We start from the raw sequence: 27,932 nt of genomic DNA, 5'->3' as shown, positions 1-27,932 counted from the left end.
TCATGAATTTGTCCCTGAAAATCAATCAATTAATCAGTCTTTTCACAATAAGGTGCTTTTCGATTAAAAAAACCGGGAAGGACAGTTAGGAAGGAGATTAGGTTGGTTGTTAGTTTCGTATTATAACCTTGAAGGTTATAATGCGAATGACGGATGGGTGAGAGGTTTAAATTTAGAACATATACAGATAGATATAAAATCAGTATTAAAATGTTTCATGGTAATGACAGGAACTAACGAGCAGAATGATTGAAATATGAACGATTAATGGAAATATGAAAAAACCAAACCAACTCCACGTAACCATCGTATAACACAGTAGAGAGGTTCCTAGAAAATGCCGTGTAGTGTGAAACCATGTTGTAAGAGACCCAGAAGCAGTATAAAAATGGGGGTTACATTCCGAAAACTTGAAAACAAATATTTTTCTTAATTACACATAAACAACTTAATTTTTTTATCAAAAGTATATGTGCATATACAACACAAAAAAATATTACATATTTTAATTTAACGCAACTGTAATTTTATAAATTTCTTCGTTGTCATTGCTGAGTATAATCAACGTTTTTTCGGTGGAATGAGATCTCTTTCACTTTTAGAATTTCTTTTTTCTTCATTTAAAATTCTACCATCTTCTTCCTCCTTTAAAAAATCTGTAATTTTACTTTGTTTACTAGTTCTTACCGGGTAATTTTAAATTTCTCGATATAGAGCTAGACAGTTTTGCACCTCCCTTTTGAATTTTCGGCTTATTTGAGCGGAAGTATCTGCACTCAAGAAAAATATCTCGAGATTTCCAGCATTACCTTCACAACCTTCATCAGTGGTAGTGTGCTCAGAATCGATTTGATTTACAACTTCAGATGCCATTTCTATCACATCTTCGTCAATTTCTTCTTGCGCTAATAAATCTTGAACGTCCTCAATAGCCACGTTCACAAAACCTTTGCAAGTTCTAATATGCGTGCAATTTTATGATAATTATGACAATTCACGCACGTTTTCTTTTCCAACTGAAGAACGCCATATCTTCTTCTAACATACATTTAATGTTGATGCTTTCAGTTCTTTCAGCGACAAAGATACGATGTCGATTCAGTTCGTGATTGAAAATGTCTTCCAAGCTTCCATTACATTAACTGATTGTGAATCGGTTACGTCTAAAATCTACTGTAATGTTCTTCTTATATAATATGTCTTAAAGTTATAAATAATACCTTGATCCAATGGCTGGAGTAATGAAGTAATGTTAGGTGGTAGGAACAGTATTTTGACATTGGGATGATTCAAATCTTGTGGATGACATGGAGTATTATCTAGTAGTAATGAGCGTTTTGAAGCTCAAATTTTTCTGCCTTAAATAACGTTCAGCGTCAGGCACAAAGCAATTTAAAAACAAATCTTTAAGTATATTCACAGCTACCTAAACTCTTTGATTTTCTTTCCAATATACAGGTAAAGTGTTTTTATTTACGTCCTTAAGTGCACGAGGATTTAAAGATTTATAAACTAACAAGGGTTTTTGTCAAAGTCCAAAGTCATACTGCACAAAAGTGGTATTGGACAATTTTTAGACGCCTTAATGTTCAGGATGCTGTTTTTTTCTTTTTTTCGATATAATTTTACTGGACATTTTTTGAAGTTTTCGAACCAACCTTTACTTACCAGGAAAACCTGGGTTGACTCCATGTTCTTTGAGGTGCTTGAAAATTTTGAGTGTTTTTTATTTAATGATATTACCATCCAACGAAATTCTTTTTTGGCAGCTATTATCAATCCAAATGCTGAGTGCCTTTTCCATCTTCTCAATTATTGGCGTCCCCGGAGGAGAATTGCTCGTTTTGCAGATGTCGAAGAACCTGCAGCAACTGCACTTCTTATTTCTTTTTCATTTTTCTTAATAGTTCGGAGTGTTTCTTTATTGCGATTAAAACTTTTTCCAAAGTGAGATGCCTTTTCTCCTTTTAAAAGACATTCCAAGATTTGTTTCTGTGCTTCTAAAGAAATGAATTTCCTCTTAAACGTTGTTTTTATATCTTTATCGGACATGTTTGGGGACTGAAACTTAATGTCTTAAAGACGGAAAAGTTATCCTTTAACACACCGTGTCTCGACGCAGACTGCCGACCAGCAGCTTGAGACACTTTTATTTTCAGGCCATGGAGATGGATGATTCGAATTTTGGAAGCCGAACGTGCCGGTTGTGCGTTTTAGAGCCCTTATTGTTGCCTCATGTTTTTGACCTTCTGCGATAGTGAGGTTTCTTCATTGTTGTCTGGGGACATTTGTTCATGTGGGGTCATCTGAGGACAGCTGTTCTTACGGCTACCGGATCTTGGAAGACAACTGGCAGAACTTACGAAACAAGGATTCTTATGTGCTAAATGACTATATGGGTGCTTTGCACAAAAAATATGGAGAAACTTCGTGTGGAGTTCGTTAAATTTATTCGGATTGCTTGGGCAATTTTCTTATCGTGTTGTAGCTAAACCGTGTTACAGGATGCCGTATTGTAGATGGGTTACCTGTATATGACACACTCTAAAATATATAGAATATCTAAACAATGAATTTCCTCTTAAACTCTGTAAAGCAAACCAATATTAAGTGATAAAATCCAGTCTCTTTTAAATATGAAAACAAGTTAATGTTCCCCCTTTCTCGATCAAGCGATGAAGAGGAGTCATATGTATTAAAATTTTTTTAATTTCGTTAAAATAGGAGCAGTTTATTGAAATATGGCGAACTGATAAAATAGCTTTGCACTTTGAATAGTAGGTTCACTCTTGGCTTCCAGAAGATAACCATGTGTAGCAGGACAGTGAGCAACTCTTAAGACCGAGTTAAAAGGACCTCCTTCTTCTGGCTTCTAGTCGTTTCTTAGTACTCCACCAGAAGTTTTACAGATTTAAGCTTGTCGTTGACCTGTACATCCTATAGTAGCTGCCACTTCCCTTATTTAGGACTTTTTCTGCTGATGATCTTGAAGATATCTCTAAATAGAACAACCTGCCTTATCCGTGATGTCTGCTAGCTCATTTCCTTTTATCCACACACGTCCAAGTTCCCAGCAGTACAAAATTTGATAAACATTAAATTTAACTTTAGAATTTCCAAAGTTACAGGGTTGTGTGTGTCGGAGTATGATTCTAAAGCTTTCGGCGTACTATACGAGTCAGTATAAATTATGAACTTTTTCTACCATTGTTTGAATATGTATGAAATGCCATAATACAAAGCAGTCAATTCAGACGTCAGTACTGAGGAAGCTTTACCCAAACGTCTGTATAAATCGAAGTGCTGTATTTATACCTGTGCCCAAGAAAAAAACTGGTTTTATGATGATATCGATTGTATTTTCTTTATTGAACTGGTGGTAAACATCAAGGAGTTGTATTTGTGTATTCTCCCAAGGTGTAATTTCAAAATGCTTTACGGACTGGGCATTTACATCAAATAACCCATAGTCATCAATCAGTGATCAGATTCTTATGGGGAAATAAGGCTTTAGACAAACAATCAAACATGTCATCATACAAAGTGATCTTACTAGGATGTCCTGGTTTGACTCTATATTGAAAAATGGCGGAGAGGCTACTACTCGCGCCTTTAAACGATTTTGTCGGTTCAAAACTGTCCACTTACATAATTTCGATAGGAGATGTTCTAAATGCTCCAGAACAAGTTCTCAAAGACTGATGATGAATAGGATCTAGTTTCAATAACACAGAAGACCGTTCTGTACCATAAGCCATTGAGCCGTAGTCCAATTTAGAACGATTAGACTCCTGTAAACACGTAGTATAACACAATAATCTGCAACCTAGGAGGAATTTGCGATGACTTTTAAGAAGATTTAATGTTTTAAAGCGTTTCTTCCTCAAGTTTTGTACATGTGGGAGAAAGGTTCAATCAAGTATTACCCCTAGGAATTTCACATCAAAATTAAAAAGAATCAGGGAATGTGTATTCAGTTGATTCTCAGGATGGAAATTTCGTTTTTCTGAAAAAATATCCGCAGACGGTCTTCTGACTTGAAAAACTGAAACTTCTGACTTGAAAAACCATTTCAGGATCTTCCTAAATCTAATCTGCAGTTGTCTCCCCGCTCTCCATGTCTGCCTCTAGGTAACGTATTTAGAGGTTATCATCATACACTGTGACTGAAACAGAAGGTGGAAGTTCTTTCAAAACAGTTATTTTTAGATTAAACAGTGTTACGCTTAAGACGCTTTCCCAAGGCACATACTCTTCTTGATAAAAATACATTGGACAGCACAAAACCAATCCCCACTTGGAAAGTCCTAGCCTACAAAAAATTCTAGATGAAAATTGGCGTGTTACTGCACAAGCCAGTATCATAGAGATATCCCGTAGAGTGCCATATCTCAGGCCCTGTCGTACGCCTTGTCCATATCAAATAATATTGAAACCAAGTGGTCTCTTTTTACGAAGGCTTGACGGAGAGACTTTCTCCACATAGCAGACAAGACAGCAATTTCCCGTTTTCTCAAACAATTTGAAAATGTAGCTGTAAATTCGATGGCTGGTATTTTGAAGGATTTCGTTCTCCTTATTTAGTTTAGCAATAGGGATATTCATAGCTTTCTATGAGTTACAGGAAGGATGCATTATCTTATCATAACTAATTACATCAGAACCTCAACTGGATTTAAGTGTCTTCAAGGCTATTTTTAACTCACGCATGCTACAATCAGCATTATAAGACTCCAAGCTGGGAGAGTTAAATATAGAAAGTTTTTCAGACCGTAGGTTGACAGAAAGAAATGTTTGTGGATAAGTGCTACTGCCAGATACTGCAGAAAAACTCACCTATTGTATTCGCAACTTCTTCTGTAATGCTCATCATTCGACCTTCTTTCGTAATAGAAAGTGAGTATTTGTTATACATTCAAGTTGCTTTCTGTCTTCTTTCTCACACTCATTACTTGATGTAGAAGTTGTACTGTTGACACATAGCAAATCCGTCTGGTTTTGTTGTCGAACTCTGCGTGCATTTATTTCGGCACTTTTAAAAGCTGTTGGATTGGACAATGTAAAGGTACCAGCGAAAATTTCCCTAGTCTTTCCTCTGAAGTCTTTCAGTTTCTTGGCGCTGACGATTCCACCATGGTTTCAGATGTTTTGATAATCTTGTAGATGACACCGGACTTGAAAGTTTAACTGCCTGAGTAATAACCTCAGCAATGGCTTCCACTGCATCGTCTATAGGTATATCACTCACCCTATCCTCAGTATGCTCAGCATAAAAGTAGAAAAGAGCCCAATTTGATTTATAAAGCACTGATATCTACAATAAGGCCTTCCCCTTATTTTTTTCAAATATGACGAAAAAAGGAAAGTGATCACTATTATGAAGGTCATTCCCTACTCTCAATTTGCAAAGCGAAATCAGAATTTCTGAATACCTGGTGAGGTTAATACTATCGAATGTCCTTGTAGACTGATGGAAGTAAGTATCATCTCCGTTATGTAGGAGGCAAAGAGAATAATCATTGACCATATTGTCGATCTCCCTGTCACGTTAAGTTCTTAGTCCTTATCTTTACTTCTCCACTGAGGACTGTGGCCATTGAAAAACGCTTAAAAAGATGAAAGGTGCAGGCAACTGTTCAATTAAATCCATCCAAATCCTGCTCTTTGATTCTCTCATTGGGAGTACAGAGAGCACACGGTAATGAAAATTTGTGCATGAACTTGAACGGCAACAGCCTGGAGGCATGTCGTCAGAGAAAGAATATTTGAAGGGATACTCCACCGAGTTAAAAGACATCTCCTCTGGCATGATCGCTAGAAACATTGTCTTTCCTGGCAGATGAATATCTGCAGTGTTTAAACTGTTTTTCAGATTTCAGAAGAGTTTCTTGTACCGAGACATCAAAAGTCCTCATATGGTAATTATTTTCGCAAACGTTGGCCGTCGAGATATATTTCAAATCGCAAAAATGTTTTAAATGGTGCGCACTTGACACTAGTTTACAAATCCAAAAACAAGGAGATTTAGGCAAAAGAAATATTTAATGCTCAATTCTATTATTAGTTTGTATAGTTAAGTGGCAATTCCGCACAAAATCACATTTTCGATCACCTGGATCTTGAAAAAGTGATTTGGATTATTAGTTTTTTTTTTTTTCAAAATTGAAAGCCCTGATTTCAAAATTGAAAAATGTAAACTACTGGACTTCACAAATATCGATTTTAATAACTGATTTATGAGCGGGAACTTTTTATACTTATTTCGATGAATTTAATCATGTATTTTCTGCTTTTATTTTCTATTCCAAACATTAAAATATTAAAAAAAGTTTACTTTTGCTTATAAAAAATCTCTACGCTTTCACTTTAGAATTCACATTAACACGAAACTGCCGATATCGATTGTAGATACAGAATACACATGATTTGCCTTTAGATGTTTCGGGAAGGATGAAATTCATTTTACGTGAGTGCTCTAAAAGGAACGCGAAAAATAAAGCTAATATTGTACAATGATACTCAGAGCAACCACGAGAGCAGGAATGGACACTACATAAGTACTAAAATAACGTCAATAAGTCATAAGGCTAATTCATTCTTTCTGACAGGCTGATTGGAAGTATGACTTGTTGTCCAAAACTAGGTTGCACCTGTCAGGAAATTCATGTACCACAGGGATTATGCTCACTAATTTCATTAATTCCGCTAAATGGCATAACTGCCATTTGCGCAAGTGTCACATCACCATTTAAAAGCCACAACCTTGCCCGATACATGAAAAACAAAATTTAATTTTCATCTTCGTAATTAATTGTATTTAGGCGTTGAGGTTTCAGATATAAGTTTATAGAGAGACAAAAAGATTATAAAACTTTTTCCGGTCGGTTTATCAAGTATAGCTTAACTTGTTTATGAACTGTCTGGCGCCTTCATCCATTTTTTGCCCTTCATCCATGTCTCAGCTTTCTTGTGCTGTCTGCCTCGAATGAGATCTTGGGGTGTTAAGTTATATTTTGCTGATTTAATAAACGGAAGTAGTTTAGATAAGTGGTAATATAGGATTAACAACAATATTCGATAACACAGTAAATTTGAAAGTGCGTCTTTTTTTTTTAACGCAACTAAAAATAATAACAAAAAGTATCAATCTGTTTAGAGAACACTGTAGTCCTTGCTGTTGTCTGCTGACTGCCCATCTGTCCGGCGACTTGATGTTACCAAATTAAATGAAGTTCCAAACTTCATTTTGCCTTTCTGTTCAGATCGCGCTTAGCGGGGGTCGGAGGAGGCGGTTCGACTCGGTCGATAGAAGAGATTACAAGAATACTACGAGCTTAGGGAGAGCATGCAAAATCGTAACAAACCTTCTGGTGCAACGAAGAATCTGAATCCTTTTAGATTTTACTTTTTTTTTTTTTTTTTTTTTTTTTTACTTTCTTGTAAAGTAAGTAGGTAAAACAGTAAGGAAGTAGTGAAATCGCGAAAAATTTCGGATTTCCACGGAAATATATCCAATTTGTAGTTCCGTCGTGACGTCTATATACGTATGCCGCATAATAGAAAACGATTTTCCCTAAAATCTTCAAATTTTGAATTTGGGACTTTTGATAGTTTCGGCGTGACGTATAACTACGTACATCACGCATAGCTCAAAACCGATTAGCCGTAGAATGTTCAAATTTTGCATGTGAACATGTAGTTGTGCACCTCTCTTTTCTATTGCAATCGGAATATCGAATCTCACTTTCAAATAAACTAAGTTTAAATGAGTGCATCAAAAGATGTGTATTATTTTATAGGCGTACAAAGAAGATGGTCAGATTTCTCTTTTAATTCAATTTTCTTTTTATGACTATATTTCTCTCGAAATTTTAAACCAGCAATACCAACTGTATCCCAACTATAGCACGCGCCGTTTAATATGATCTAATTAATTTAGGAAAAACAAACAGCCTCAAAATAGTAATGCAGTTTAATAGTTTTAATGTAAGTAGGCACTTTGACAGCATTCTTAGCAGAAGTTAGTTTACGAGGTGTTCGTAAAGTCTTTAATGCGAGAGTTCATTTATTAACTTTCATATATTTCATGTGGTTTTTGAAAATTATTTGACCCATGCTGCTGTACTAATATTTAAAAAACACATTGGAAAAGAATTTGCCAAAGTAAAATTTAAAATTAGGAAGAAAGCAGCCTTAATCTAGCGTAGATATTTTCTGTGAAATTTGTTTGCTCCCAGAGAAGAAGGATCTGTTTCTCACCTTCTCAAATCGATAAAATCATCGAAAATCCATTTTTTGGGGTCATTGTAATTTTAAATGTTTGACTAAAATCGAAACTAAGATGGTTGGCAACCTAATCGCTTACGTGGCAACATTTTCCTGTAACTTCGTATTTTTGATTATGCATTGTAATTTGACAGTTTTATCTTTTATTGGTCAATTTATTTCAGTTTTAAAATCGATTCATTCTATAATATTTTAATAATATTACCCGAATTGTTGATCACAATAAGCGATGTGTTTTCCATGTTTCCGTATACAAATTGGCGGGACTTCGCTAACAATATCCGAATAATAAGACTAACCGCGGTCACATTAAGCAGCTTTTACTAAATTACTAAAAAATTAAAAATTAGTGTAGGTTTTATAGGCTTATTGAAACAAAATTAAATTGGAATATTTCATTGCATTTCCATGATTAACTAATAATAGCGAATGCTTTGCTTCAGATTCTGTGTCCGTCAAATCAACTGTGTTAATATCTACATCAGTTGGCCAGCTCGGGGACCAGAGCGGAGAGAAATTGATGGCAAAGGAAATTTTAGCTGCAGGAGGTGAGATATTATTTCATGTATTTAGAAAAGGCAAGCCATAAGATTTATCATATTGTATAGACGTAAGCCTTTCACCTAAAATATCTAGAAATTATCTTTGAAAAAAAAAAGTAATTAATTTTGCTCTTACGAAAATAACAAAAATTATTTTTCAAGGAAACATAATTCTATTATTTTTAACATTTGGATTATACATTATTTTCTATTTTCTTGGAGGGGAAAGGAGGAATCAGCTAAAAATACTGATTTGTTTACGTAATGCTTCGCACAGTACATATACAGTAGTATGTGGATGACAAAAAAAAAAGTATTAGAAATATCTTGCTATTTAGTATGTAAAATAAAAGTAGCAAATACATTATTAAGAATATCGAAATTACTATACAAAATTTCATGTTCATAAAACTAATTATAAAGATACTGAGATTTAAAATAGGTATTTTGGAGATATTTTGAACGTACCTGACTTCTTAAGGTATTTATCATTCGTTACACGTTAACAGATGCATAATGCATTACAAAGTCCGAGATCCGGAATGATCTAAAATGCGGACCTCAAAGCCACCAACATTATTTTTTGTATGCTTTACCCATGCGTGTTTGTCACCCCCCTTAAATAGTAAAAACATGCAGAGAGTCCTGATTCTTAATTTCACTTCGGCGCTAAATAAAATACCTCGTTATTGAAGAAACAATCATTTTAGCATGAATTTGTGTGGTCAATAATTTGACTCCGTGGCTGCGTATCTGCTTTGCGTACGTTTCAAACCGCAACATTCTACATAGAAACATCGTTGATTTTGCATCAACTAATATTTTATATCCTTGACGCCAACTTGGCGAAACATTATTTATTATATTTGACTTTCATTGCCGCATGTTTATCAGCACAAGAGAACTTGGGAATTTGTGTAATCACTCATTCAGCAATGCCTAAACAGTTTTTTATATTAGTAATTGAATATCAAAGAGTATGGTAAACTTTTCTGTTGACATTACTCTTGGCGGTGATTACAGATTTAAGTTAAATGCGCTAAAAAGTGTTGACAAAGAAAAATTTAACAAAAATTTCTTTCGATACGCTAAAAATAGATTATGTTAATGATATTCATGGACCAAAAGATTACATTTGATGCTATTGGAATTAAGGCTAACTAATTTGCTATTCACATAAATCCAGAACCGGTTCATATCTCGTATGGCCACACTGGGCGGCAGAATTTAGAGAAGACAAAATTTATAAATTAAATTTGGAAATTATTATTTGGAAAATTTGGAATTAAATTTGGAAAAGCACCGAACAACAAAATTAAGGGATAACAGAATTTTTAGAATTTAGGAAAAGCACTGAGACCCAAAATTTAAGGGTAACAAAAATTTAGAACTTAGAGATGCGCTGGTTAGCAAAATTTAGGACCCGCAGAGACTGCATCAGGCTGTAAGATATCTATGACGGCCCTTGATACGCCTTAAGTATATGTCGGAATTTATTTATTCAAGTCTCAGATAAGCCTTAAGCTTGTGAAAGCAATAGCCGTAAGTATAATAAATAACTAAAATAATACATTTCAGACTTAATTGTCTCAGTGCGCGATAGAAGCAAGACAAAAGTCGCCAGTCTCATGATAAGCTGATACTGAAGCTGCTGAATATTAGCATATGAATTTATTGAACTCCCTAATAGTGAAAAGTTATCTCAACAAATTTACAACGCTGATGAAACTGGTCTTTTCTGGCAATATATACTGCAAAATACCTTAACAAACTACAGAAAAGGCTCCAACTGGCGTCAAAAATTCCCAAACGAGACTTTTAGCATGCACAAATTCTGCAGGAGTGCATAAGTGTAAAATTTTCGTAATCGGAAAAAAATACACGAGCTTAAGCAATTTAAAGGAGTGAAGATTTTCCCTTTTATATGTATATCGTGCAAATAAAATAGGATGGATAACACAAGAATTAATCAATGATTGGTTTGAAAATCATTTCATACAGGAGGCTGGGTGCATTCGGTTGGTTTGCCTGATGGGGCAAAAATTATCGTAATTGTAGACAACTATACGACTCATACTTGACTTAGTTTTAGTGAAAAGATAATGTATCGGTATTATTCTTTCCTGGAAATTGTACGTTCATCATTCTGCCCATAGATATCGGAATAGTGCGCAAGTTGAAATGCAAATATAAAGCAGCATTTTTAAAAGTCCATGCTAAATTTCTTGAATAATGGCAAGACTATTCAAGAATTTTTTAAAACATTTGAGCATAAAATCTGCTGCGTGGAGCATCGCAAGATTGTGGGAGGATAGTCTCCAGATACTTGAAAAAAATGCTTGGCATAATTTATGGCCAGCTACCATATTTCACGGTGAGGCTGATGAAGATGACAGTCACGAATTTGAAGGTTTTCGGATATCGCTAACCAAAGGTGAAATTTTCCAAATGAAGTATTTTGTAAAGAAATGTGGAGATGCGGTAGTAAATGAAGATGGTATAACAGAAGTGAGCAGCGGTGAACTATAGATAGAATAGTGATGACTATGCCCCAATCATCAATCAATTAACGGACGGCGAAATCTGCAGTATGGTTCTACATCCAGAAAGGACCGGTACCGATAGTGAAGAAAGTGACAGAGAGATCATTGAAAACAAAAAAATTTCGATTGACAAGCTAGTCTGAATTGTCGTCACAGCAATTACAGGACTTGAAATAATAGAACTTTGTAACTGAATAAGAAATTAGATCTATCTGTAGAATTAAAGAGAAAGTATTAGCACAAAAAAACGAAGCAACTTAAACAACTTGCATTGAAAAAATGTTTAATAAAGTAAACAAATAATTTTTTTTGTAAATATTGGTACCCTTTAGATCATAATTGTTTCGTTATTTCATAGATCACGATTTAATTTTTTTTTTAATTTTATCATTTATACATACCGTCTTAGTAAATTTAAAATAGCGATTTAATATCCGGGATCGCCGAAGTACCGACGAGTCCGTATCTCGCACTTTGTGCAGTGTAAAGATTTTGTTAAAATCTATATTTTTGCAGGCCATTTACTTACAATTTCGTAAGGGACCAAAGTGACTGTTCCAAGTTATCAAAAGATAATGAAGATGATGTAATTCGTGCAGAACTGCTGTAAAACTGTGTAAACTACTATTACCCAGCCTGCAATGATTTTTTTTTCCCCGTGAATGCCCAAGTACTTGACTTACCCTAGCTGTGTCGAGATTGAAACCCTATGGGATATGCAGATCTCGTTAAAATGCTGATCTGATAACTGGGAATAAAAAAATTTATGTACTGTTAAACAGCATATTCTGTAGGTATCTTCAGCTATTCTTACGCATGGAGGATTTAAACGTTATTTCTAAGTTGTGGGTGATATTAGTTATTTTCTGCAGTATCTTTATGTATAAAGAAGGACTGTATCTTAGCCAACTATCAGAAGTGAGTTTTGATTCATTTTTCTGTGACATAAACAGCTTCCAAAACAATTTACGCGGTCTACGAACACATTTTACATTTGTTGCAAATGTTATTGTTTTAGTCTTAGAGGAATGAATTTATGTGCGAGACTTTTATTATTCTCTAACGATTTTCTAGATACGTAGTGTCGTGGACTAATACTAGCTTATTTAGGATACATATTGTAAAAGGCTAATATTTACTTTCTTAGGGTAAATAATAAACGCTCCTACACTTATTCGTAACATATTCTCTCCCAAATTAAAATTCCCAGGAATCATCACTGATTTAAAAAAATCTCAGGTCTCCAAAATATTGCCACTCTAAGGAACATAGTATAAACTTACAAACACTACACCCACTCACGTTACATTAGGTTATAACATTACCTGAGAATAGTAACCTAATGTTATTAATCCCTACATCCGTAAGTACCGTGAAATATATATGTTGAATGTTTTGCTCTTTGAAAAAGACCAAAGGATTTTCAATAATTTGTTCATATTATTTTTATTGTCTACTTTACTGAATTGATTTGTTTATGTTATTTTATTGAATTGCTTTATTTCAGTTTTGATGCACGTACTCCCTGCACTATTAATCCCCTTTTTTATGTATCTGTGTCATTTTGTTAAAAAAAAGTTCCGATCCGTCAGCTACTTTTAGGTCGTGCTTTCGGCCCGCATGCAGTTTGAGTTTGAGGCCACTGATGTACCCAAAATATTAGAATAATTTTTAAATGGTAGCATTCGGTTCTGTGGAATGAGTTTTTTTTTTTTTTTATCTCGATAAGAATACAATTGCATGAATATAATTTTAATAAAGGTTGCAAAACATTTATAACAATATTTAGAAAATTTAACTGCTTTAAATATTCATTCTTTGAACGTTAAACACAACCACTTAAATATTCACATTTAAAGCATATGTGGAGTCTTTAAATTAAGACTAAGTCTGAAATGTATTATTTTAGTTATTTATTATACTTACGGCTATTGCTTTCACAAGCTTAAGGCTTATCTGAGACTTGAATAAATAAATTCCGACATATACTTAAGGAGTATCAAGGGCCGTCATAGATATCTTACAGCCTGATGCAGTCTCTGCGGGTCCTAAATTTTGCTAACCAGCGCATCTCTAAGTTCTAAATTTTTGCTACCCTTAAATTTTGGGTCCCAGTGCTTTTCCTAAATACTAAAAATTCTGTTATCCCTTGATTTTGTTGTTCGGTGCTTTTCCAAATAATAATTTCCAAATTTAATTTATAAATTTTGTCTTCTCTAAATTCTGCCGCCCAGTGTGGCCATACGAGATATGTTATTGTATTTAAAATAATTATTACATCGTTGCGGGAAAAACGTGCATTTTGCCTGGAGAAGCACGTCACAGTATAAAATTTCTTATGCGATTTCAATAATTCGAAGAAAAATGAATAAATTTTAAAACATGGATGACATCTTAAGGTTAGAAAAAACCTTTCTCTCTTCCTGAATGAATTCAAAGCACCGCTAAATTTTTAAATGGATTCGTCTGATAGTGGTTGTTTTCGTCCTACGAACAAAAGACAAACTCTTGCAAATTGCTAGCTAAAGTTATGCCGAACTATACCTTTCCAACTGTTGAACTTTATGCAAGTGTAATATGAGAACCGACCCAATCACGACAAAGCTAACCCGAACTTACATTCACCCTGTGATTTCATGAATTCATGGATGATTTGATGCCTGAGGATTAGCAAAGATAACAGTGGGAACGGGCGATATTCAAGTTTTGGGGAAATAGAAATGAAGAGTATTAATTAGGTTAATTAGGCATTGCAACTTTGTTTTAATATTACTTCGTATTCTTATTGCAATGTAGATTTCTTTAAAAGAAATAATAGTGTGTCCATAATTCATTCCTTCTCATTTGTTACTGAGTTATTCGCATCATTTTCTCCTCTTCATAAAATTAGTCAGAAAAGGGAGGAATTAGTTGAGTAGAAAAGGCCAAGGCTGGGTTTCCATCACTTTCATAAGTTTACCTGGATTGTAAGCGCTTTTGAGACATTTGTAAAGATTCTAAATCTGAGTATTTTTGTATGTTGTTTCAGGTTGCAAATACCGAGGTCAAGTTCATTACAACGGGGACGAATGGCATCCGTTACTTGAGCCTTATGGTCTAGAAAACTGCGTCAAGTGCCATTGCAAAGTAAGTGATTAAGCCTTGATTCTCTAAATTAAAATGACCAACCAACGAACTTTAGCCCTGTCCAACATTTATTCCTTGTTTTTAGTTCCCAATAACCTGTATAGATAATTTTTTTTCATATGTTAATATTGATGTTAACTAGTCGAGCGAACGGAGGAAGCTAAAATTTTTCGACTGCTCAATAATCGCTCTCATATTGTTTTCGATTGCTAATTTTCTGAAACATTACTCGTAACGTAAACATTGAGCAGCCTAGTGCGTCTATGCCACACGCATTTTTTTCTCTTCGTCATTCTTTTTTTATCAACTATTTTTTCTCCTGAATTATCAGTGGAGATGCTATGTCATTGCTAACGCTGGAAATAATAACTAAAACAGACAATTCATGCCTTAAAGCTCATTCATCACAAAATATCTTAAAATACCACTGATTACAAAAAGAAAGAAAATTACTAAAAATTGATAATCAATTGTTTATGAATATAAAACACGTTGTAACGAAGAAACGTATAAATGGAAAATACATTAAAAATATTTAACATATTATAAGTTTATACTTGGTCTTATTATTGAACTTTAGTCCTGTAACCTTACTGGACATGTAGGAAGTTATTGCTATGTCTAAAATAGCATGACAAGACTTGGAAAGGTTTTAAACAATATTTTTATCTAACATAACTTTGAACATAAGAGGCTCCAGGTAAATTAAGTGTTAAATATAATTTAAACATTGAAAAGTTGTCGTAAGACTGCACAGACACAATACATAAGCTAAAAGTTGATTCACCCTACTGGTGCGTGCCTTTAAATCAGTAGGCTGCGAGAGATCTGCAAAGCCAGTAAGGTAGGTACAGCTGGCAGAATTAGAGGTGAGTAAAGCAGCTAGAGCTGGCAGAATTCTAACAATACTACACGAGTGCCAGGAACTCTGCCTTTCTGTCGATCCAAAATTCTGAGCTGAAATACATTGCAAACTAATTTGTTTCTCGTGAAGAATGTGGAGAGAGAAGTTAAAGACCCAAATCATAATAACTGTTTAATTTAGAATAAAAAGCTTAGAATATTTTTAAATATGTAAATTTTTTAAGCAATATGTGCGATATGAAAAGGTAAAACGCAGGAACAAAGGAAACACGACCCAAAAAATACAAAGCTGCCTCAGACGGTATATATACTTATATGCAAGCCACCTGCAAAATTTAAAAGATGAGTTTTAATGTTCGCCTCCGAGACACTGAAAAGTTGAATGTGCCAGCATATCTCATATAATCGCTGAACTGCGATGTATCTGATCCTGATAATACGATGCTATAAGAATTGATTGCAAATGGCAGGGGATTTAGAAGAACGGATTTGCAATAAAAGGTAACTCTGATAAAATATCCTTTAGGCCACATGTATTCAATGGGTGATCAGCAAGAAGGAAAATTTTTTAAAAAAAGAAAACAAGAAAATACGCTTTGCGTTCCCAAAATGTGTAGTCAGCGAAGTGTAAAGAACGCTTCTGAACTCTCTACTAGAAAGATCTATGATGCTCTCGACTAGAGATCACACTACGAGGACTATAATTCATTTTTAATTCATATTTTAAAGAACTGTAAATGGCAACGACTTAACTGAGAATTACGCATGCGTAAAGATTTCTGTGAGACGCCTGTCAGAGAGAGAGTTTGGGAAGCTCCGCCAGCGAGCTGAGGTGTGGAGACTAAATTTAATCAGTGATGACGAGTGCTATCTTCGTTAACGTCTCTGATCGTGTCACCAACTCGGATATGTACTCAAGTTTTCTAAATGTATTAATTAAATGTTGTATCTGTGGTATGTGCTGTAATTAAAGTGATGCATCACCAATACCAGTGTTGATTTCGTTCCCACTGAAGCATCCACGACGTCACAGACGAAAGAAATAAAAATTGGAGGTTCCACCGAGATTTGTGTGACAAGAGACCAAGTATGTGTTCTCCACAATATTCATTTCCAGGCCTGAAGTGTATAATGTAGTTATTTATTACTTATTCGGGAAATCAATTCCCAAAGCAGAAGTAGCACATCAGTGCATACGAGTTTAAGCAATGTGTTTGGTTTATAATATATCTAACAAGATATTTTCCTTTTGTGGTATATTCGGGAAAACATTTTCCCATTAACACGTAGCACATCAGTACATTTTATAGCACGTCAGTGCATAAGAGTTTTTAAAGCAATCAAAGTGTTGCATTTATATATCTAACGAGATATTTTTCTTTTGTATGATAATGGGGAAAATCCATTCCCGTAAATAAACAGCACATCAGTGTATTTATGTTTAACGATTCGCTATAAATTGGTGTGATAGAATCTGAACTGTTTATTTTGTGTATATGTGAAAGCACATCAGTGCAATATTGCAATTTTCACTTCTAAGTCATTAGAAGAAAATATATGTTAAATTCTTGTGAATGAAATAAGTTGTTGAATATAATAAAAACTTGTTACTTTTGTTTTCTCATGAAAGCACACCAGTGCTGTATTTTAATAGGATGTGTATTTTCTGAGAAGTAGAATGTTAAATTTTATCATTTCATTTTACATTTTAAAGCTTTGAGCAGTAAAGAAAAGTTCTAATAGTGTTCTGATTTAAACCTTCGCCTATCGAATTTACGTAGTATTTGCGTTGGCCATGTGGTTGCTAACGGACATATCTGTCATGAAAACGATAGTTAATTAAAGGTGTTTATATTTATTGGCGCCACTCTGGGTTTTTTTCTGTCTGGCTGTACTAAATGAAAAGAATTTGTTATTATTTTTTATACGAATTATTCAGTAAGGTTGTTTATTCGTTTTATGTTTGAATGGAAATAAATCCACAGTGATTAATGCTTTTATTAACCTTTTATTTTCATTTTCCTAATTTTGTAAGAAAGAAGAAAAGTTAGTGTTTTTTATATCTCTGATATATTTTTATGTGTATTATTTGTGAATAACTATTTGAGTTCTTATTTGTTTTGAGCAATTACTTTTGTGAAAATGGCATTTTGGGGAAAAGCTAAGAAAAGGGATCTATTCCTTGTCGCTTCAGAACTTGGGGAAATGGCTTTAGAAGGTATGAAAGTGATAGATTTAAAACATTTAATAACGAACAGTAAAAATTATGAGGAAGAATTTGTTAAAAATTTGTTAGAAAGTATTATGACTGATAGGATAGAAAAGGAAAACTTAGAGAAGCAAACAAGAGCGAAAGAACTACAGTTAGAACAGGAAGCTAGGGAGAGGGAATTTCAGATACTACAACAAAATAAAGAAATTGAAAAGCAACAGTTAGAACTAGAATGCCTTAAAGCAAAACAGAACACTGAATGTGCTAAACCTGCAGGTGAAACCGTATTTAATCAGAATTTTCAGAAACTTATGCCCAAGTTTAATTTAAAAACTGATTATATTAGTTTATTCTTAGAACTTTTTGAAAGGCAAGCTAAAGTTTTAAAATTGCCCACGGATCAATGGGTGTCATATCTCATTGGTGTCCTTCCGGTTGAGGTAAATAATATAATTGCTAGGGAACCTGAAGAACAGGCTAGAGATTACCAACATATTAAAGAATTACTACTTAAAAGATTTAAATTAAGTGCGGAGAAGTTTCGGCAACTTCTTGTTAAGACTCAGAAAAATCCGGATTCTATGTGGTACGATTTTTATCACGAAATTAAGACATTTTTAGATGGGTGGCTCAAGGGATTAAAAATCGAAACATTTGAGCAACTCAAGGATTTAATGTTGGTAGATCAGATTAAAAGTCGCACGCCTAATGAGTTTAAGGAACATTTTATAGATGAATGGGCTACGATCACTTCACCAAAACAGTTGGTGGGTAAAATAGAGGAATTTGAAGATGCGAAAAAGACGATGGTTGGGAAAACGAAATTGGGTGAAATGAAAACGAAAATATCAGGTAGGCAAATGGTTGTTTTTCAGTCCACTGGTAACGTTTTCAAAAATAGAAAAAACCCTCAAGGCACACAATTTAAAAAAGATGATGCACGCAATGTTGGGAAAAAGTCAGACTCGAATTTTGATAGGAGAAAAAGACTCCAGTGCTATGAATGTGGATCTTTTGACCATTTACGTCCTCAGTGCCCTAATTTAAAAACCCAAAAGGCAGATTTGTATCGGATAAGCGGGAGATCAGAGAAGAATCTGTTAGATCCCTATACATTAAATGGAAGAGTAAATGGTTTTGAAGTACCTATTCTAAGAGATACGGGAGCAACGGTACATATTATTTGTCAGAAATATGTAAACATAGATTGAATGAAGAGAGAACACGTGTGGGTTCGACATTTGTTGGATGATCATATGACTTGTTTACCTGTTGCTGAAGTAGATATTGAATGCGATTTGGGTACAGTAACCACCAAAGCAGCTGTTATAGGAGACCACTTAGACCAAGGGCGATATATATTAGGCAACCAGACAGCGGCTCTTCTCAGAGGAACTGAGAAAAATTATTCGTCGTATGTCGGTAATGTTAATGCGGTCGTTACTCGATCTCAAGCACGACAATTTAAGGAAGCGGAAAATTTATGTGAGACGAATCAAAATTCTGAGCAGAATGAGTTAGAATTGGAAGAGAGGACGATGCTCATGAGAGGTCTGAAAATGGAGAGATATTGCCTCCAGTCGACCTTTGTGTCCCCACAAGTCCTGCGATTCAAATAGACTCAAGTACTTTTATTGATGAACAACAAAAAAGTAAAGAACTTGCGGCTTTATTAGAACTAGTAAAAAGCGGAAGTAAAACAAGTTATGGAATTAGAAATGGGGTTTTAGTAAAAAAGAAGGTAAATAAGTTAGGAGCAGAACATTTAATTGTTGTCCCAGAAAACCTCAGAGCAAATTAAAGCAATTTGTCATAAAGGAACTTCAGGTCACTTAGGAGTTCTGAAAACAAAAGACCGGTTATTAAGACATTTTTCATGACCAAATTGTTATAAAGACATTGAGGAATTCGTTAAAAACATGCAACTCCTGTCAACGTGTAGGAAAAGCAAGTGACAAAAAGAAGGCACCGTTGGTAATAGTACCTGTGATATCGGAAGTCTTTAGTAAGGTTAATGTAGATGCTTGCGGGCCTATGCCTACATCTACTGAAGGTAATAAATATCTTATTACAGTTATGTGCTTAGCATCTAAATATCCTGACGCCGTCCCGGTACCGGATATAACATCGAAATCTGTTCTAAGTGCACTCTTGCAGGTATTTAGTCGGATGGGTTTTCCAAGGGAGGTTCAAACTGATCAAGGAAAATCTTTCATGAGTCGCTTAACCGTTGAATTTTTGGAGAGGTTTGGTATAAAAATTTCCAGAAGTTCGGTTTACCACCCCCAGAGCAATCCTGTAGAACGGTTCCATAGGTCAATAAAAAGGGTCTTAAAGGTATTATGTATTGAAGCTGCCCCAAATTGGGAAGTACAATTACCTGCCGCTCTCTTTGCCCTGCGGACAGTAACGCATGATAGTACAGGATTTAGTCCAGCTGAATTAGTGTACGGGACCAACCTCAGAACACCTGTCGCATTATTGTATGAGAAATGGTTAGATCCTACCGTAATAGAATATGTTTTCGAATTAATCAATAGGTTAAAGAAATGTAGAGAATTAGCTACAGAGAAAATGGAAGAGGTGAGAGACAAAAGGAAGAAATGGTATGACAAATATGCCGTGAAAAGGGAATTCCAGCCAGGAGATTCTGTATTAGTATTAGCATTGAACCAACCCCATAAACTCGCTCCTCAATGGAAAGGGCCGGGGAAAATAGAGAAAAGATTATCAGAAACAAACTATGTGGTTAGTTTTGAAGGGAATCAGGAAGGGAATAAAGTGTATCACATCAATATGTTAAAACCTTATCATAAGAGACCTGAACTTTTGAATATGGTGCTCCTTGACAACGAGGAGATAGTTGAACCCTCGGAATTAGAGGAGGATTTTCCTTATATGTTACCCGACCCCAATGTGTTTGATTTTAATGAAATAATAGCAAAAGATAATCTTAAAGAAAGACTTAGTGATGAACAAATCCTGCAAATGGGAAAGTTGTTGGTAAAGTTTTCTGCTATATTTTCGAATATTCCAGGAAAAACAAATTTAGTCGAACATGATATCGAACTAATCAGTGACAAACGCGTACAACATAAGCCTTATAGAATGACAAATCGACAGAACGAAATTCTTAAAGTCGAGATTGAAAAAATGTTAAAATACAAGATTATTGAAAGAGGACCCTCTGAGTATACGTCACCCATGATCCTTGTTGAAGCACCGGGTAGGGATCCTAGGCCGTGTATTGATTACAGAAAGTTAAACGAAATAACGCGTACTGAGTTCTATCCGATCCCCAATATAGAGCAACGTGTTGAAACTGTTGCAGCAGCCAAATTTATCACCTTGATAGACTTAACTAAAGGTTATTGGCAAATTCCGCTGACCCCTAGGGCTCAGAAAATTGCTGCATTTGCTACAAATTTTGGCGTATATAGGCCTTTGCGAATGCCATTTGGGCTTAAAAATGCTCCTTATTATTTTAGTAAAATGATGAGCGAAATATTGTGCGGAGGTGAGAAATATGCGACCCCTTATTTAGATGATATTGCTATTTTTTCTGAAACGTGGGAGGAACATTTACAACATTTACATGAAATTTTAGAAAGAATAAGAAAAGCCAATTTAACTATTAAACCCTCTAAGTGCAAGTTTGCGCAAGAAGAAGTGCAATATCTCGGTCACATAGTAAGTCGAGGAAAACGTTCTCCAGCAGAACTAAAAATCGAAGCGGTTCAAAATCTTCCTGCTCCCACAACTAAAACTGAGATTAGAGCTTTCTTAGGGTTAGCTGGATACTACAGACAATATATACCTATGTTTTCTGCTATAGACGCACCTTTGACAGATTTGTTAAAAGGGTAAAATTGTTTGGAATGATGAATGTAATGAATCATTCAAATCGTTAAAAGAAAAGCTATCTAGTAGGCCTGTGCTACATGCACCCGATTTTTCTAAACCATTCATACTACAGATCAAGGATATGGTGTTGTTTTAGCCCAGAAGGATGATAAAGGAAAAGAACATCCCATATTGTATCTCAGTAAAAAGTTTACTGATAGTGAGCGGAAGTATTCCACAACTGAAAAAGAGTGTGCCGCAATTCTGTATGGAATAAAAAAATTGAAAGGGTATATAGATGGGCAGACTAAATTTTCCATTCAAACGGACCATAATCCCCTAGTATGGCTAAAAAATAATGCAGGTAGAAATGGTCGATTATTACGCTGGGCCTTAGCCTTGCAATCTTATAATTTTACGATACATCATAAAAAGGGTAGTGACAACTTAAATGTAGATTGCTTAAGTAGAAACTCTGTACATGCCAGTTAAATAGACTAGTTATCATTTCTTTTAAGTTGTCTTGTTATTTGATTATGTATATTGTATTTTTTTAAAATTCATACTATATAGTAAATTGTTAGCTTCATATATTCATAAAGACAAAATATCTGTGTTGGTTTTTCATATATTGTATATGTATTTTTTTTATGATGGCCTGGTTATGAGAGTGGAGAGCCTTTGTAACAGTGTGGTTTAAAATTAACTGGTAAAATGTTGAACAATCTATTGAAACCATAAACTGTGAAGGTTTACTTCTCCTGTGTCCGGAGAAACAAAACCTGGAGGCGGAAGGTGTTTGTTTGTAGTGAACGCCTGCCTGAACTTGTATTTTATCCCGTAGGAACTTTAAAAAAAAAAAAGGTTTTGTGTCCGAGGAAAACAAAATCTGGAAGCGGAAGGAGTTAGTCTGTAAAGAACGCTCCTGAACTCTCTACTAGAAAGATCTATGATGCTCTCGACTAGAGATCACACTACGAGGACTATAATTCATTTTTAATTCACATTTTAAAGAACTGTGAATGGCAACGACTTAACTGAGAATTACGCATGCGTAAAGAAATGAGATTTCTGTGAGACGCCTGTCAGAGAGAGAGTTTGGGAAGCTCCGCCAGTGAGCTGAGGTGTGGAGACTAAATTTGATCAGTGATGACGAGTGCTATCTTCGTTAACGTCTCTGATCGTGTCACCAACTCGGATATGTACTCAAGTTTTCTAAATGTATTAATTAAATGTTGTATCTGTGGTATGTGCTGTAATTAAAGTGATGCATCACCAATACCAGTGTTGATTCCGTTCCCACTGAAGCATCCACGACGTCACAAAAGTTTTGTCGTATTTGAATAATGTTTTATTTGCGCAAATGTCAAAAATTTATGTATTTGAGGTCGATAGACTAATTAATGAGTGGCAGAAACGGATGTTATCTACTGTTATGCACGGTGGTAGTGGCATAATGGTATAAAAATGTTTCACTGTGGAATAAGAAATTAAGTATTTATTGAAAATAATATGGATTAGTAAAAATATATAAATATTTTTAATGAAAATATGAAAGCATCGGTTAAAAAACTTGGAATGCAAAGTACATTCAAGTTCTATCTGGGTGGCGATTCAAACCATGTAGCCTTAAGTGTTCAGTTGTAGGGAAACTCACTTCGTATATTATGAACTAAAAAAATAAATAAATAATAAGAAAACATGATACTTCTTCGAAAACTCTACTGTAAACAATTCTTATGTGGGAATGAACGAATGGAATATTCTTACTCGAAAAACCTTACTCATTGAAATCATGCCAAAGCGCATAAAAGGTGTAATTTTAGTTAAAGGACAGTGCCTTAATTGCGCCGGAGTCCGACTCCGGTACTTCTCAATTTTTAAGGTAATTTAAAATTCTAGCCGGAGCGCAACAGAGCCCTAAATAACATGAGCTCCGGTACTTCTTTTTATAAAACTGAACCACAATTTTAAGGAAAAAAATTTTTAATACCTAACGTTTTAGTTTAACAATGAGCAGACCTTGCAATACTCTATTTCCCTAGAAATACAAACTCATGGAGAACATGAGACGTTCAAGTAAAGTCCCTCACTCACATGCGGAAACCTTTCCCTTTAAGAAGGGCAATAAATTTTTTTTGGGGGGGATTGTTTAGGAACGCGTAAATTTCTCGCCATGTCATCGTATCTAGTGTACTTTTATCGATGGTTTGTTATCCTCGCAGTAAGGAAAGTTTTGTTCTTAAATGTGTGTTAAGTGAAAGCGAGTACAATAAGAGTGAAATACTGAGATCAAGTGCTCAAGCACGTCCTATACATCGTCTTCCCACAGTATCCACTAATGTAAACAAATACGGGGGGCGGAAAGTGTAACCACCAACTTTACATTCATCCTTGGGAGTCAGATTCAGAACTCATTTTACCCCTGACACACATCTGCTTGATGGTTATTACATCAGCAGAGAGCCGCGGTCAAAGAGAACCTTCTCTCTCTCTCTCTCTCTCTCTTCCCCCCTCCCTCTCCCCCCTCCAAGATTCCCCTCATTTTTTGTTTCCACTCACTCATACCCTGCCCCTTCTGTTTCACCCTGTTTTAGCATTATCTTAATTTTCATCAGCTATACTTAAAGTATATTTAATTTTTGTAATGATTTTTCCCTACGATCAGAGCTTAAATTGAACCGGAGCTCAGCGGATCACATCCTATGCTTCTTAGTTTTTGTTATAAATTATAATTCTAGCCGGAGCGCACCGGAGCTCTAAATAACAAGGCTGCGGCACTTCATTTATGTAACTGAATAACAATTTCAGTAGAAATTTTATTTTTAGCAGTAAAATTATATTAAAAATCCCTTATTAGATTTTAATTTATCTTCTTACATTTAATTTTAATTATTTCAATAAATAATTATTAATTTAATTATAATTATATAATAATAATTGATTAAATAACAATTTATAAACATTAATTAATTTGCTAATAATCAACTATTTAATTTTAAAATTATTAATGAGTTTAATAGTCATTTTATTTATTATAAAATATTGGATGACCCTTTAATTTGATGTTTTTAGTAAATGTAAGCTTTTTTTTTTTTTTTTTTTTTTTTTCTTCTTTTTTTCAAAATGTCCGAATACTTATACGAGTCGTTTTTCAGAACTTTTGGATAACTTTTTTTAATGGTAAAAACATTTTGAATGATATTTTTTTTTAATTATCAGGTTTTCCTTTTTCAATTCTAGGTTTAAAGAATATAAAATTAGGAGGAGGAACGGAATTTTAAATTTTCGTATTTCGTTTTTTACGAATTTATTCAAAATCATTCATTCCTCAGTTGTGTTGCATTATGATTTTAAATACTTCGCAGCAAAATACTTTTCTCCCTACTCTGCCCGTTCCTTCTCTCTCTCTCTCTCTCTCTCTTCTCTCTCTTTTTTTTTTTTTTTTTTTTTTTAAGAATACTCTCTGTCACGACTTGATTGAGTAGAGAAAGGACATTCTTTAATATTGTCGGGTAGTCGTTGTGACTCACTCAATCAAGGGTGACCTTGTCACTGTCGCCATCTGTCGGCACTATTAAGAAACTTAAAACCTCCTCTCTAACTTTTTGGCAGCTGAATTCTGTAATCAACTGAATTATCTAGCGAATACAAAATTAAGATGTTATTCGTCGAGCTTTGCAGTCAGATGGGTTTCGTTGGTTATTTTTCAACCTTGGCCCGTTAATATCCATGTTATGATGAAGAATATGCGCTATCAGCTGTAGGTTGTGCCAACATTTTTACATTCCGCCGACCTGTATACATAGGTAAGGGTGGTAATGTAGATGGTGCTTACACATTTTTAGATTGAGTTTTTTTTTTTTTTTTTTTTTTTTTTTTTTTTTTTTTTTACTCTGGACCACAAGATTACATCGGATTTCCGTGATAGAAGGCTTTTCGTAAAATTTCCGGGGGTATTAATTTACATTCCTCTTTCATTACTTTCCAGAGTCCATCAATCCTGGTGGGTTTGCACCTAGAAAGAACCCTTTTTGAGACTGGAACACTAGTCCATAGATAAAACATATGGGCACTTCGCAGGAATTCATTGAAAAGATATATATGCAATATCCATAACAGTCTTCTTTTTTTTTAGAGGAATACAGCTGTATTTTTCGAAGTATGAGTAGTTGCTCTGTTTCGATTAATTTTAACTCTTTGAAAGTCAATGGGATAAGCAAAGGGAATTTATTCTGTAAATGCCCGACGTAAAACTTTCTCTTGATAGTACGTTGATTTGATTTTTAACATTTTTTCAACTCTTCTTATTTTTAATTTCCCCTTGTAAGAGAATCCTGCAACAATCATTAAGTCCATACTGAAACATTTTTTACATTGACGGAGCCAGTTTTGTACATTCTTTCTTTTCGATTATAAATAGTTTTTTTTTTTTTTTTTTATTTATTTATTTATTTATTTATTGCAGTCATGTTTAGGTAAACTCATTTTCTTCGAGGTTCATAATGTATTTCTATTTATCGTCTGCTAAATAGTTTTCGCACAGAGTTCTACAAATTGTTCTGCGTTTAGTCGCCTGCTTCGGCAAAAACTGGTGAACGTTATTTTCTAGTCTTTTTAAGTTGTAAATCTTGGTTTATTATTTTGTTTATTGTTGCTACATATGTTTTCAAAGACTTTGATATCTGCGTTGACAAATTTTGTCTTGTTACCAACATTTAACTTTAGAAACTTTCGAAACAGTACGTACCTTTTTCGGGTATTCTTTTGGAGTCTCTTTTCATGCACAAGTAATGATTGGAGGTTTTCCGTTTCCGATTAATAATGTTTCTTATTATGCAATGAGAAATTTTAATACTCTTAATTTCACAATTGTTTTTGAGTTATGCAATAAAAATATTTTACATCGGAAAGCGCAGAAACATATCCTTCCATCTACAGCTCGTTTATATGCGATATTTTGAAAGAAGAGTAAATTTAAAAGTAGGCAATGTTTGTGGTTTCAAACAGTAATATGTTACCAGAAATTTTAATTCCAAATTATTTACCTTTTTAAAATTCCTTATCGAAATGGTTTTAGAAATTTGTTAACACGCTTGGTATTTTCGATCTGAAAATTCGTTTGTAAGTTATCGGTGAATAAGGATAAATGAGAGTCCCCACAACACGTTCTGACTCTTTTTACAAATGATGTCTATGTCTGTATGTCTGTTTGTGACAATTTTTTTGTTCTCGATAACATATCAAACTTCCAATAATTTCTATTTTCTGCACTAAATCGTTTTGCATTTATATACAGTCGACGACGCTTAATATTATCACCGTTAGGATATTGTTGTCAAATGTCCCAAGTCTCGTCCGTTTAAATAGGAAAACACAGAAGATACATACTAAAATTGCCAAATGACTGAAAAGTGTCACCAAGTAAGGGATCAAATCAAGAAACTGCTTGGATTTTATTTTAGTCAACCATTTAAAACTAAGCAAAAAAGCGACTTTATTTAGTTTAGCGAATGGTTTGTTTTATTATTATTATTATTATAGTCAATGTCTTTCGAGAGCGATCAGACACGGGTTTCCCTTCTTCAGACAAAAGATATATGCCGAGGGGCTTTCTGAGACAAATCGAATCACATCATGTAATAAAATGTCTGCAGAATGTAAAGACAAAATCAGCGAATTCTCTGTAAATGTCAACAAATTGCGAAGATGTAACGGCAAATATTTTGCGTCTTCCTATCGTTGTAAAGACGTCGTAAAAGTTACCACGACCACTTTGCAACCTTTCGGACCAGTTTGCAACGTCGTGTGCTACTTGGGATGTAACTAATTTTTTTAAATGTTAAGAATAGAAATCGTGTGATCAAAATATGTAACATGTAGTTTAAAAAAAAAAAGCTTCGTTACTGAGCATAGTCTAAGCCCTTGCCACGTAAAATTCAGAAGCAAAATCACAAAATAGTTTAAAATATCAGATTTCGAATTCTCGATAGAGTGTTAGGGATTACCATACTTTTTGTTTTACATACATTCTCTATGATATTTCTTTCAAATATTATAGAGACTGAAATTTATTACTTATATTACGCGGAATAATATTTCAAAAATATTATTTGAAATATTGTGAACTTGGCCGATTGAGCCGCCAGCCGCGTAAAAAGTTATAATAGAGGTTATTTTAATGAGCTTTGATATTGTCATTTCATAAAAATATTTAATATATCTAATTAGGCATCTCATTATATCAGTGCATTTTTATTTTTAATCTATCAGATTAAAAAATAGAAAAACTATTTTCAAGAATTGCATGTATTGCTTTAAGAAAGAGTATTACTAGACAGTTTAAATGCGAAAGTTAAATATGTATCTTACGCTTTATTGAATGACAACCTGCTGATGCGAGCAGATAATGAGTATTCTATTTTAGGTAGTGGCAACAAATTGCTTTCCATTAGCAGAATTTGTGTATTAAATTCTTATATTTTGGCGAATGGCTACAGTATGGTGCACGGGAGA

General features: G+C 34.3%; 1 protein-coding gene across 5 annotated transcripts in view; it reads left to right on the top strand.

Annotated features, from left to right (window-relative positions):
• The window catches only part of sog (chordin short gastrulation), a 285,742-nt gene that overhangs the window by 239,459 nt on the left and 18,351 nt on the right, over positions 1–27,932 (top strand). For all 5 annotated transcript variants that reach the window (XM_085825296.1, XM_085825299.1, XM_085825297.1 and 2 more), the window contains 2 exons: positions 8,730–8,834; positions 14,400–14,497. In XM_085825296.1, coding sequence (XP_085681422.1) covers positions 8,730–8,834; positions 14,400–14,497 — 203 coding nt within the window. The remainder of the gene's footprint in view (positions 1–8,729; positions 8,835–14,399; positions 14,498–27,932) is intronic.

The sequence above is a fragment of the Stegodyphus dumicola genome, chromosome 10, assembly GCF_044657685.1.
Source record: "Stegodyphus dumicola isolate Sdum_Otavi_A_Nest chromosome 10, ASM4465768v1".
NCBI classification, from domain to species: domain Eukaryota; kingdom Metazoa; phylum Arthropoda; class Arachnida; order Araneae; family Eresidae; genus Stegodyphus; species Stegodyphus dumicola.
This window is presented reverse-complemented; position numbering and strand designations above follow the sequence as displayed.